This window comes from Budorcas taxicolor, chromosome X, assembly GCF_023091745.1.
Source record: "Budorcas taxicolor isolate Tak-1 chromosome X, Takin1.1, whole genome shotgun sequence".
In the NCBI taxonomy this organism is placed as follows: domain Eukaryota; kingdom Metazoa; phylum Chordata; class Mammalia; order Artiodactyla; family Bovidae; genus Budorcas; species Budorcas taxicolor.
Window position 1 is genome coordinate 60174957 of NC_068935.1, and position 12549 is coordinate 60187505.

The window sequence follows — 12549 nt, forward strand, 5'->3', positions numbered from 1 at the left end:
TTATTGTTCTAGGGTAGCCGTTCAGAACACGGGACATCTCCCCCACCTCCAGCCCCCGAGTCGCTTGGCAATGTTTGGAGACACTGTTGATGGCTACAAATGGGAAAGGGTGTTACTAGCAAGTAGTAGGTGGAGACCAGGGATGCTGCCCAATGGCTGACAGTGCACAGGACAGCTCCCATCACAGTTATCCAGTCCAAAATTTCAATAATGGCGAGGTTGACAAACGCTGTCCTAAAGCTGATCTCTACGGAAAGTCAGAAGATAGGGGCTGGAAAGAAAAAACGGCGCGCAGACTCCTCACCTTAGCTGAAGATATCTGAGCAGTGGGCACAGAACGTATGCGCCTGCACATGCGCACACCTGCACACCTTTGGCTCTAGGCCAGCGAGAGGCCTTCCTGTGTGCGCCTGCGCGTGGGTGCCCCGCGGGGGGGGGTGGGGGGGAGGTGAGAGTATACGTCCAGTTCCTGTGCGCCTGCGCGCGCCGCCATTTCCTGCGGCCGTGTGCTCGCGTCGCGGTGCTTATCGGGAAATGAGACAGTCCACACTTCGAAATGGCTACCCTGGGCGAGAGAATCCTTGCGGGCGGTTCCTGGAAACGCCGCCAGATGGCGCGCGAAGATAACAATTCTGTCTGGCCGCCCGTCTTGGCGCTTTGGGCTCTCGCTCCTCATCCCGCGATGGGCTGGAGGATCTGGGCGGTCCCACCCGCATGGAGTTGACCCAGCACCGTCACCACAGTGCAGGCGGAGGCGGGAGAGAGGAAGGGAGCTGGGTGCCCGCAAAGATCCAAAGGGGCTGTTTGGCGAGCTGCCCTGGTGATCTCTGGACGCCAGACGCTGGTCTTCAGAGCTGGCCGCGGCCAGGACCCATGGACACCAGGGGAGGGCGGCTCGACTCTTCAACCCCGAGAGACCCTGGGCGGACCTGCCAACTCAGGGTGCTGGGGCTCCGTGGGGAGAGGACGTCATTATCAAGAGGTCTAGGAGGGAGGTGAACAGGTTGGGTGGTCTGATGCGCACAGCAGTGCCTTTGTCCCAAAGTTGAAGAACTGCGCTAATGGGACTTTGGTTTTTCTTCATCACGGTACATGACAGGTACAGGAAGAGGTGGTATAGTGTAATGAGCATGTACGTACTCCTGTGCCTGGGCTCTAATGTAAGCTCTGTCCCTTACTTGCTGTGTGGCCTTGGGTATCTTACTCATCTCTGTGCTTCAGTTTCCTTACCTGTAGAATAGTGGCAAAAATACATCCTACGACGCAGGGCTGTTGTGAGGGTTAAATGGTTTTGTGTGCAGGTCATTTCCTGGCACAAAGTACTACATACATGTTGGAGTCTCGTTTTATTAAAAGTTAAAGCTAAATAACCAGCCTCAGAAGAATACCTCTTTCCACCAGAACTATTTAAGGACATGAGGAATGCTGGCCTCTGTTCCTCTTTTCCAGATTTATTGGCTTGACGTCATTTAATAAGACACAGAGTCGATCACCCCTTCTCCAGTAAATTTTTGTCATTAGACTTTACATTTAAAGCATATGCTGTTTTCCTCTGTGTTGCAAGTCTGGGCCTTTCAGGTTTATGTTCTCTCTGCATTAGGAACAGGTGAACTTTAAACACATGTATTCACTGTGGACAACTGCTGTCAATCATTGGAAGAGTCTAATGGAGGTACCACAAGAGTGGAAGGAGCTGTTGTCTTCCATGTAAAGAGTATGACTGTGTCCACGATTGGCAGTAGCTGGACTAGGCTTCCAGATTTTTGATCTAGTTACAGCCAGAAGTATAATACCTTTCCTATCTCTAAACACTTGACTTCTAGGCAATTTATTAGGGGCCAGGAGGACTTCTCGGTTGTTACATTGCTCAGCAAGACTTCTTGTGACTGTTTTACTAACATTTATTTTTCATGGGTCAGGTGGATTATACCTTCTATAATTGTAGTGACTCTGCTCTGAGGCCTAGGGCAAAGCAGCTTTATTCATCTGCTTGTCCCTGTGTCACAGTGGACATTCAAATTGCTCTTTGCTGAGAATCTTGGCTTTATTCGCAAACTTGGTGAAGATAATTTCTATTATCATAATTCTACTGGAGCCATGGGTTGGTACAGGACTCTGATTAAGTAAAGTTAGCTCATGGGGTTCTCAAGGCAAGAATACTAAGAACTAAAGAGCCTCTTGATGAAAGTGAAAGAGGAGAGTGAAAAAGCTGGCTTAAAACTCAACATTCAAAAAATTAAGATCATGGTATCTGGTCCCATCACTTCATGGCAAATAGATGGGGAAACAATGAGACACTGTTTTTTGGCCTCCAAAATCACTGCAGATGGTGACTGCAGCCATGAAATGAAAAGAGGCTTGCTCCTTGGAAAAAAAATAAGACCAACCTCGACAGCATATTAAAAACGAGAGACATTACTTTGCCGACAAAGGTCTGTCTAGTCAAAGCTATGGTTTTTCCAGTAGTCGTGTATGGATGTGAGTTGGACTATAAAGAAAGCTGAGTGCTGAAGAATTGATGCTTTTGAACTGTGGTGTTGGAGAAGACTCTTGAGAGTCCCTTGGACTGCAAGGAGATCAAACCAGTCAATCCTGAAGGAAATCAGTCCTGAATATTCACTGGAAGGACTGATGCTGAAGCTGAGGCTCCAGTACTTTGGCCATCTGATGTGAAGAACTGACTCATTTGAAAAGACCCTGATGCTGGGAAAGATTGAAGGCAGGAGGAGAAGGGGATGGCAGAGGATGATATGGTTGGATGGCATCATCAACTTGATGGACATGAGTTTGAGCAATCTCTGGGAGTTGGTGATAGACAGGGAAGCCTGGTGTGTTGCAGTCCATGGGTCACAAAGAGTCAGACACGACTGAGACTGAACTAAACTGAACTGAAAGCTAGCTCAGGGCTTCCAGAGTCAGGAAACATGCTCTTTAGGCCATTTTGGTTTGTCATTGACTCAAGCCTATATGTCATAATGGGATGAGTGTGTCAGGGTATTCTGGCTAAGGGAGTGGCACTTTTGGAGAAGAGCATACTTTCCAAAAGTTATGAGTTCCGCTCCTCTTGTTATTCCAGCTTGAAGGCAGTGAGTCTGCCTACTATGCAATTAACTTCCATGAATAAAGAGCCCCAAGGCTGGAGGTAGCTGGTGGTATGAACTTCTTGCACTAATATAGCCCCCCCAATATAGCCCTCAGCAATTGGAGGCAGGCTGCTGATTGGCAGGGTTGAGTTCAGGATGGACCAGGATCAAGGTGATGGTGGACTAGATAGTCATTTTCTGGAATGCTAGGCTCATGTTCTCAGTAACCTGACTCAGTCTTGGCCACTGGCCTAGTGGGCATATGACATCTTTGGTGCCTGAGGCCATCAGGCACCAGCATCATCACACAGAATGTGGAGGAGGCACCAATGATGAGAACAAGGCCCTTGGAAGCATGCCAGGATGGGGATGGTGATGGGAGGGAAGTGCAAGTATAGGTGTGATGTCAGGCCAGGAAGGATGGAAGATCTCCCAAAGAACTTGATACTGCGGACAGCTGGGAGGCCACTGCCTCCTTGCTGGATTCAGAGGGTGGCAAAAGCATCTGGTCTCAGGCTTCATCTTATACAGGGACAGCCTTTGTCAGTTGGAGGGGAGCAGCGGTGCTGGGGTCCTCCTGAGGAGGACATGAGCACTCCCTGAAGTGGGGGCCACGCCAGGCTCCTTCCCCGCCCCCTCCGGGAGAGGAGCCTGCTGTGGTCACAGAAGGTGATATGGATGTGCAGTGGATGATCAAGGACTCATTCTTCCTCAGCACCTTGGTTGTTTTTGAGGAGAAGAATGTGGTTACCAAGGTGGGAGAGGCGTGGCAGGGGAGGCCCCGAGTCCTGCAAGATGATCAAGGAGACGCAGCTGTGCCCACCCAGCAGTGCACAGACCCCAGCACCTCAGAGCAGAGCAGCCCCAGAAATCCTGAGCAGCGCCTGGAAGTGGACAGCCTGGTCAACAGGTAAGGGCTACTCTCTGCCGGGCTCCTGCTAGCCTGCTTGAACTGGAGTTTTGTCGGGGGCCATGACCAAGGTAGGACCCACTTTTGCCCCACATCCATGCCAGTGCCTGGCACATTGCACACCTAGATACTCAGGCTCCTGCCTGATGAATGCAGTTAAAATGGTGAGTCCCGGGCACAGAGCAGTGTCAAGGGGCTTCTTTTGGCATAAGGAACTGAGATGGAGCCTGTGATTGGAGCAGTCATCTGTTCCCAGAGGTAAGAAACCCTGGCTAATTTCTTATATGTGGAGGAGGAAGGAGGTCTCCCAGAGTATAGGAGCACCACAGATTGGGGTGAGGGTGGTCCCAGGTAAAATGAGGGTGATATGTGTGTGTAAAAAGCATCTGTCAGAGAATTAGAAAGGATGGGGGGAAGGGGAGACTGTGAAAGAGTACAACAAGGTGGAGCAGAGAGAGAAGGTCACAGTGACAGGGAGAAAACAGGAGAGTGCAAGCATATTAGAGAGGTGCCCTGATACTGGCAGTAAAGGTGGGAGTGGGATTATGATTGGTGATGTGTTGGTGTGTGGTATGCATGAGTGACAGGGCAAGTGTAATTGTCACTAGAGATGACCTTGTGGTGTGGGTGTGAGGTGTTCAAGTCAAGGCTTTCCTGATGGCATCTGCCTGGCTGAACATTACATTCATGCCCTATAAAGCTTATGGATGTGCTGACATTGTATTGCTTGGAAATTTCATGGAGAGCAAATATGCTTTCATAAGCACTTATCACTTCTACAGATCCAAGCAAGAGCGAAATGCTAGAAGGGAACACAGGAGTGTTTCACCAACCCAGGAAACAGGGAACAGTAGCTGTGGCTCCTATTGCAGAGACAAATAGAATAAAAACTTAAAGCTCAACTTTGAAAAAACTAAGATCACGGCATCCAATCCCATCACTTCATGGCAAATAGATTGGTAAAAAATGAAAATAGTGGCAGACTATTTTCTTGAGCTCTGAAATCACTATGCATGGTGACTGCAGCCATGAAATTAAAAGACACTTGCTCCTTGGAAGAAAAGCTATAATAAACATAGACAGTGTATTAAAAAGCAGAGACATTGCTTTGCTGACAAAGGTCCATCTAGTCATGATTATGATTTTTTCAATAGTCACGTAGGGATGTGAGAGCTTGACCATAAAGAAGGCTGAGTGCTGAAGAAGCCTCTTGAGAGTCCCTTGGATAGCAAAGAGATCAAACCAGTCCATCCTAAAGGGCATCAGTCCTGAATATTCATTGGAAGGGCTGATGCTGAAGCTGAAGCTCCAATACTTTGGCCACCTGATGCAAAGAGCTGACTCATTGGAAAACACCCTGATGCTGGGAAAGATTGAGGGCAGGAGGAGAAGGGGGCGACAGAGAATGAGATGGTTGGATAGCATCACCAACTCAATGGACATGAATTTGAGCAAACTCTGGGAGATAATGAAGGGCAGGGAAGGGTGGCATGCTGCAGTCCATGGGGTTGCAAAGAGTTGGACATGACTGAGAGACTGAACAACAATCTTCACGATACTGGGGTTTTTATACATGGAGGTTCCATACTTAAATAGGAGGCTATTTTTAGTGCCAGGTTCATGTGTTAGATGTAACAGGTTTTTTATTTAAGAACATCCAACTGGTCTTTGTGGAGAAGGCAATGGCACCCCACTCCAGTACTCTTGCCTGGAAAATCCCATGGACGGAGGAGCCTGGAAGGCTGCAGTCCATGGGGTCGCTGAGGGTTGGACATGACTGAGCGACTTCACTTCACTTTTCACTTTCATGCATTGGAGAAGGAAATGGCAACCCACTCCAGTGTTCTTGCCTGGAGAATCCCAGGGATGGGGGACCCTGGTGGGCTGCCGTCTCTGGGGTCGCACAGAGTCGGACACGACTGAAGTGACTTAGCAGCAACTGGTCTTTGATTCCTTTTGTCCATCTTTGACTCGAGGCCCTGTAGAGGCCCAGACCAAGATACTGAATGAACAGCTTTGGACTTTGTGCTACAGTACTCAGTGTGCTCTCTGGTTAGACAGGGTGTAAAAAATGCAACCTGTAGGTAAAGGAGGATGTGATTGGGCTTTGGCGGGGGGAGTTAGGGTGGATGTCAGGAGAGTCTTTCTTTATAGGTGGGATGAGGTTGAAGCCTGAAGACTTTGACAGAAAGATAGATACATTGTGATGGAAATATAGACTCAGGGTGGCTGCAGTGAAGGAAGAATTAATGGTTGGCTTGGTGAGAAGTGATGAGAGAGGCTGTGCAGGCACCTACTCCTAGACTGACAAGCATGACCCACCTTCTGAGGGCCCCAGGCACCACTGACAGGTTTTGCAAAGGAGAGTCTAAAGACCAGACATGACAGGCAGGGTGGATATACAGCAACACAAGGGAGGAGACCAGTCAAGAGGCTGTTTTCCCAGCCAAGAGATAGCCGGCAAGTTGCTTTATCAAAGGTGAATGAAAGTGGTAGCCAAGGCTGCTCCCGAGATTTCACGTTTGAGCAACTGTGTGTAGTGATGGCCCCAAGGTTTGATAGGAACTAGCTGATGGCTGGTGAGGTTAGTGGGGGTTGGTGTGCAGAGATGTGATAAGGTCATTTGGGCCTGTGAGGATGACTATATGCTGAGTCCTGGGAGTTCTAGTGAATCATTGACCCTGAGGGTGGCCTTAGAGATGCCAGCACACTACACACTACATCAATCCAGTAAAGGACAAAAACTGTGATCACAAGCACAGGTGGGCAGGGTCAGAACCTTATGCCGTAAGGACTTGGACTTTTTGCAGAGGACAAAGAGCCAAGAAGATTTCTTTTTAAATTGTTATAAAATACACATAACATTAAAATTACCTTCTTAACCATTTTAAAGTATGCAGTTAAGTGGCATTAAGCACATTCATAGTGTTGTACAGCCAATGTCCAGAATTTTTCCATTAAACAACAGCTTCCCAGCCCCTCTACTCCCAGCCCCTGGCACTTACCATCCTACTATTTGCCTCTATAAATTTTCTACTATAGATACCTCATAGCAGCGGAATCATACAGTATCTGTCCTTTTGTAACTAGCATCTTTCTCTTAGTCTTAATGTCTTAAAGGTTCATCAGTGTAGCATATCAGAATTTTCTTCCTTTTTAAGACTGAATAATATTCCACAATGTGGACATACTGCTTTTTCTTTGTCTATTCATCTGTCAGTGGACACTTGGGTTGTTTCCACCTTTTGGCTATTGTGAATAGTGCTGCAGTAAATATGGGTGTACAAATATATTTTCAAGATCCCGCTTTCAGTCCTTTTGGGTATATACTCAGAGGTGAAATTGCTGGATCATATGATAACTTTAAGTTTTTTTAGAAACCACTGTACTGTTTTTCCACAGCAGCTGCAGCATTTTCCATTCCCACCTGCAGAGCCAGAAAAGTTTAAAGCAGATGATTGATGTGGTCAGATTTGTGCTTTACAGTTATCTCTATAGTGTAAATGAAAAGATTGGACTTGAAATGGGCAGGTACAGGCAGGGAGAAGAGCTTGGAAGTTATTCCAGTCCTCCAGGTAAGAGATGATGGGGTGCTAACTAGGATAGCAGCTGTGGAGATGGAGACAGAACTGTTCAATAAGAATAATGAACCCAGAATTTGGGGAGCAATGAGGAAGAGGGAAGTGTCAAGTCAGAAAGTACATGGCTAGGTGCAGTATGTGACCCCTCCTGGCTCATGTGGTGGGGCAACTCTCCAAGTTGCCGCTGCACTTCCTGGAGCCATCTGAACAAATGCCCACTTTACAGACATACCAAACCAAGGCAGCAGTCTCAAATGGGCCAACAGAGAAGGGCACCTGAGGCAAGGCTCTGGCTTCCAGGTGTGGCTGTGGACAAGCCCTCTTGACAAACCCAAATAATTCTCCATTTCCAGTCTTTGGGTCTAATCACTGGCATGGTATCTCAACAGACTAGGTTTATCAGAAAATGTGGCATTTGGAGTGTGTGGGCCAGGGAATTAAGGGCTGCTTACTCCTCATAGTCTCAAGTAACAATCAATTCCTCAGCCCCAGCCTGGACATATGTCAGAAGGAAAGGTAGTTTATGCACCCTTCTAGTGGATGAGGCTCGACCAGCCTGGGATTCCAAGAAGCACAGAAGAGGGCAGAGTGAGAACTGCAAGGACACAGGCAACAATAACAGCAGAATTGTGAGGGAGAGTTGGATGGAGGATAGAAAAAACTCCAATCAGCATCTTAGAATGTCTGAATTGGCCAAGTTAGAGTAGTTGAGAGCTGAGACAGAATAGAGAATTCTTATATGTGGGTTGCATATAATTTCACATAAGGACAGTTGGTATGGCCCAGCAGAAGAGGACCAGAGGACAGTCACTGCCAAGGCTAAAATCTCGGGCTGTGGGAGATTGTTTTTCCATCAGTTTAGCAAGCTTTAATTTTTATATTTTATAATTTTTATTATCTTCATTACCTCCACCATAGTTAGGTCTCAGGTCAAACAACAGGGAGGAAACACAGTCACACCATGAACAGAAAATTGGATTGAAAATTTACTGAGCATGGCCCCACCCATCATAACAGACCCAGTTTCCCCCACAGTCAGTCTCTCCCAACAGGAAGCTTCCATAAGCCTCTTATCCTTTTCCATCAGAGGGCAGAGAGAATGAAAACCTCAACCACAGAAAATGAATCAAACTAATCACATGGACCACAGTGTTGTCTGACTCAATGAAACTATGAGCCGTGCCATATAGGGCTACCCAAGATGGACGGGTCATGGTGGAGAGTTCTGACAAAATGTGGTCCACTGGAGAAGGGAATAGCAAACCACTTCAGTATTCTTGCCTTGAGAATCCCATGAACAGTATGAAAAGGCAAAAAGATAGGACATTGAAAGATGAACTCCCCAGGTCTGTAGGTGCCCAATATGCGACTGGAGAAGAACGCAGACATAACTCCAGAAAGAATGAAGAGGTAGAGCCAAAACGAAAACAATGCCCAGTAGTGGATGTGGTTGGTGATGGAAGTAAAGTCCAATGCTGTGAAGAGCAGCATTGCATAGGAAACTGGAATGTTAGGTCCATGAATCAAGGTAAATTACAAGCGGTCAAACAGGAGATGGCAAGAGTGAACACTGACATTTTAGGAATCAGCAAACTAAAATGGACTGAAATGGGTGAATTTAATTCAGATGACCATTATACCTACTACTGTGGGCAAGAATCCCTTAGAAGAAATGGAGTAGCCATCAAAGTCAACAAAAGAGTCTGAAATGCAGTACTTGGGTGCAATCTCAAAAATGGCAGAATGATCTCTGTTTGTTTCCAAGGGGAACCATTCAATATCACAGTAATCCAAGTCTATGCCCCAACTAGTAATGCTGAAGAAGCTGAAGTTGAACAGTTCTATGAAGACCTACAAGACCTTATAGAACTAACACTCCCAAAATATGTCCTTTTCATCATAGGAGGCTGGAATGCAAAAGTAGGAAGGCAAGAGATACCTGAAGTAACAGGTAAATTTGGCCTTGGAGTACAAAATGAAACAGGGCAAAGGCTAATTAGAGTTTTGTTAAGAGAACGCACTGGTCACAGCAAACACCCTCTTCCAACAACACAAGAGAAGCTCTACACATGGACATCACCAGATGGTCAACACCAAAATCAGATTGATTATATTCTTTGCAACCAAAGATGGAGAAGCTCTATACAGTCAGCAAAAACAAGACTGGGAGCTGACTGTGGCTCAGATCATGTACTCTTTTATGCCAAATTCAGACATAAATTGAAGAAAATAGGGAAAGCCACTAGACTATTCAGGTGTGACCTAAATCAAATTCCTTATGATTATACAGTGGAAGTAACAAATAGATTCAAGGGATTAGATCTGATAGAGTGCCTGAAGAACTATGGATGGAGGTTTGTGACACTGTACAGGAGGCAGTAATCAAGACCCCAGAAAAAGAAATGCAAAAAGGCAAAATGGTTGTCTGAGGAGGCCTTACAAATAGCTGAGAAAAGAAGAGAAGCTAAAAGCAAAGGAGAAAAAGAAAGATATAGGCATCTAAATGCAGAGTTCCAAAGAATAGCAAGGAGAGATAAGAGAACCTTCCTCAGTTTGAGGAAGAAATGCAAAGAAATAGAGGAAAACAATAGAATGGGAAAGACTAGAGATCTCTTCAAGAAAATTAGAGATACCAAGGGAACATTTCATGCAAAGATGGACACAATAAAGGACAGAAATAGTATGGAACTAACAGAAGCAGAAGATATTAAGAAGAGGTGGCAAGAATACACAGAAAAACTATACAAAAAAGATCTTCATGACCCAGATAACCTCAATGGTGTGATCATTCACTTAGAGCCAGAAACTCTGGAATGCGAAGTCAAGTGGGCCTTAGGAAGCATCACTATGAACAAAGCTAGTGGAGGTGATGGGATTTCAGCTGAGCTATTTCAAATCCTGAAAGATGATGCTGTGAAAGTGCTGCACTCAATATGCCAGCAAATTTGGAAAACTCAGCAGTGGCCACAGGACTGGAAAATGTCAATTTTCATTCTAATCCCAAAGAAAGGCAATGCCAAAGAATGTTCAACCTACTGCACAGTTGCACACATCTCACACACTAGCGAAGTAATGCTAAAAATTCTCCAAGCTGGGCTTTGATAGTACATGAACTATGAACTTCCAGATGTTCAAGCTGGATTTAGAAAAGGCAGAGGAACCAGAGATCAAATTTCCAACATCTGTTGGATCATAGAACAAGCAAGAGAGTTCCAGAAAAATATCTACTTCTGCTTTTACTACACCAAAGCCTTTGATTGTGTGGATTGCAACAAATTGTGGAAAATTCTGAAAGAGATGGGCATACCAGACCACCTTACCTGCCTCCTAAGAAATCTGTATGCAGATCAGGAAGCAACAGTTAGAACTGGACATGGAACAACAGAATGATTCCAAATTGGGAAAGGAGTACCTCAAGGCCGTATATTGTCACTCTGCTTATTTAACATATATGCAGAGTACATCATGCGAAGTGCCAGACTGGATGAAGCACTATCTGGAAACAAGACTGCCAGGAGAAATACCAATAACTTCAGATATGCAGATGACCCCACCCTTATGGCAAAAAGGGAAGAGGAACTAAAGAGCCCCTTGATGAAAGTGAAAGAGGAGAGTGAAGAAGCTGGCTTAAAACTTAACATTCAAAAAACTAAGATCATGGCATCCAGTCCTATCACTTCATGGCAAATAGATGAGGAAACGATGGAAACAGTGAGAGACTTTATTTTGGGGGGCTCCAAATCCCTGCAGATGGTGACTGCAGCTATGAAATTAAAAGATGCTTGCTCCTTGGAAGAAATCTATGACCAACCTAGACAGCATATTGAAAAGCAGAGATATTACTTTGCTGGCAAAGGTCTGTCTAGTCAAAGCTATTATTTTTCCAGTAGTTATCTGTGGATGTGAGAGTTGGACTGTAAGGAAAACTGAGCGTTGAAGCATTGATGCTTCTGAACTGTGGTGTTGGAGAAGACTTTTGAGAGTCCTTTGGACTGTAAGGAGATCAAACCAGTCCATCCTAAAGGAAATCAGTCCTGAATATTCATTAGAAGTACTGACGCTGAATTGAGGGTCCAATACTTGGGCCACCTGATGAGACGGACTGACTCATTGGAAAAGACCCCAATGCTGGGAAGGATTGAAGGCAGGAGGAGAAGTGGATGGCAGAGGATGAGATGGTTGGATGGCATCACTGACTCGATGGACATGAGTTTGAGCAAGCTCTGGGAATTGGTGATAGACAGGGAAGCCTGGTGTGCTGTAATCCATGGGGTCACAAAGAGTTGGACAGTAATGAGCGACTGAACTGAACTGAATAATTTTATAGTTCTGTCATTCCCGATGCCTGAGTATAACAAAGACAATGTAATTTGAGGTATAAAGGAAGACCTAGGATTTCTTGGATGACTTAACTGGTGAAATTTATTCCTCAGTTACTTGAAAGAATCAGAATTCCTCATGAGGGAATACTTGTTCCAACAAAAGTTTAGCAGCAGTAGTTGCAATGGCCCTTTTAAAAGGGAAAGCTTCAAGCCAGTGAAGGAACAGACATGGTAGTAAGAACATATTTAAAATCATGAGATTTCGGAGATGAGTGAAATCAAATTGCCAGTGAAGGAAAAGGTCTTGAACATATGTATATTAACAAAATTCCATAGGTAAGTGATAAAAATTTCCAGTAGAAACCCACTGGCTTAGAATACCAGAATTTAAATTTAAAAAGTAAAATTGCAACCAAATTAACAATTTAAAAATAATTGAAATTATGACTGATAACATTGTGCTGTTGTTTTCTAACATCGGGCAATTCAGGGCAGCACTGGGACTCTGAGAAATAAAAGCATACCATGGACAGTGAGAGCACTGACAAATCTCTAAGAATTTTATATGATTTCTGAAATATTTATGTAATTAACATTTTACCCATTAAATTTAGGAAATGCTCTGCATTAGTATTATTGTTATTTATTATTAT

At 45.1% G+C, this 12549-nt stretch overlaps 1 protein-coding gene across 1 annotated transcript in view; it reads left to right on the forward strand.

Annotated features, from left to right (window-relative positions):
• ZNF185 (zinc finger protein 185 with LIM domain) overlaps positions 1-12549 on the forward strand; it is a 51248-nt gene that overhangs the window by 22527 nt on the left and 16172 nt on the right. The window contains exon 16 of the mRNA XM_052663372.1: positions 3799-3993. Within this exon, the coding sequence (XP_052519332.1) occupies positions 3799-3993 (195 nt within the window). The remainder of the gene's footprint in view (positions 1-3798; positions 3994-12549) is intronic.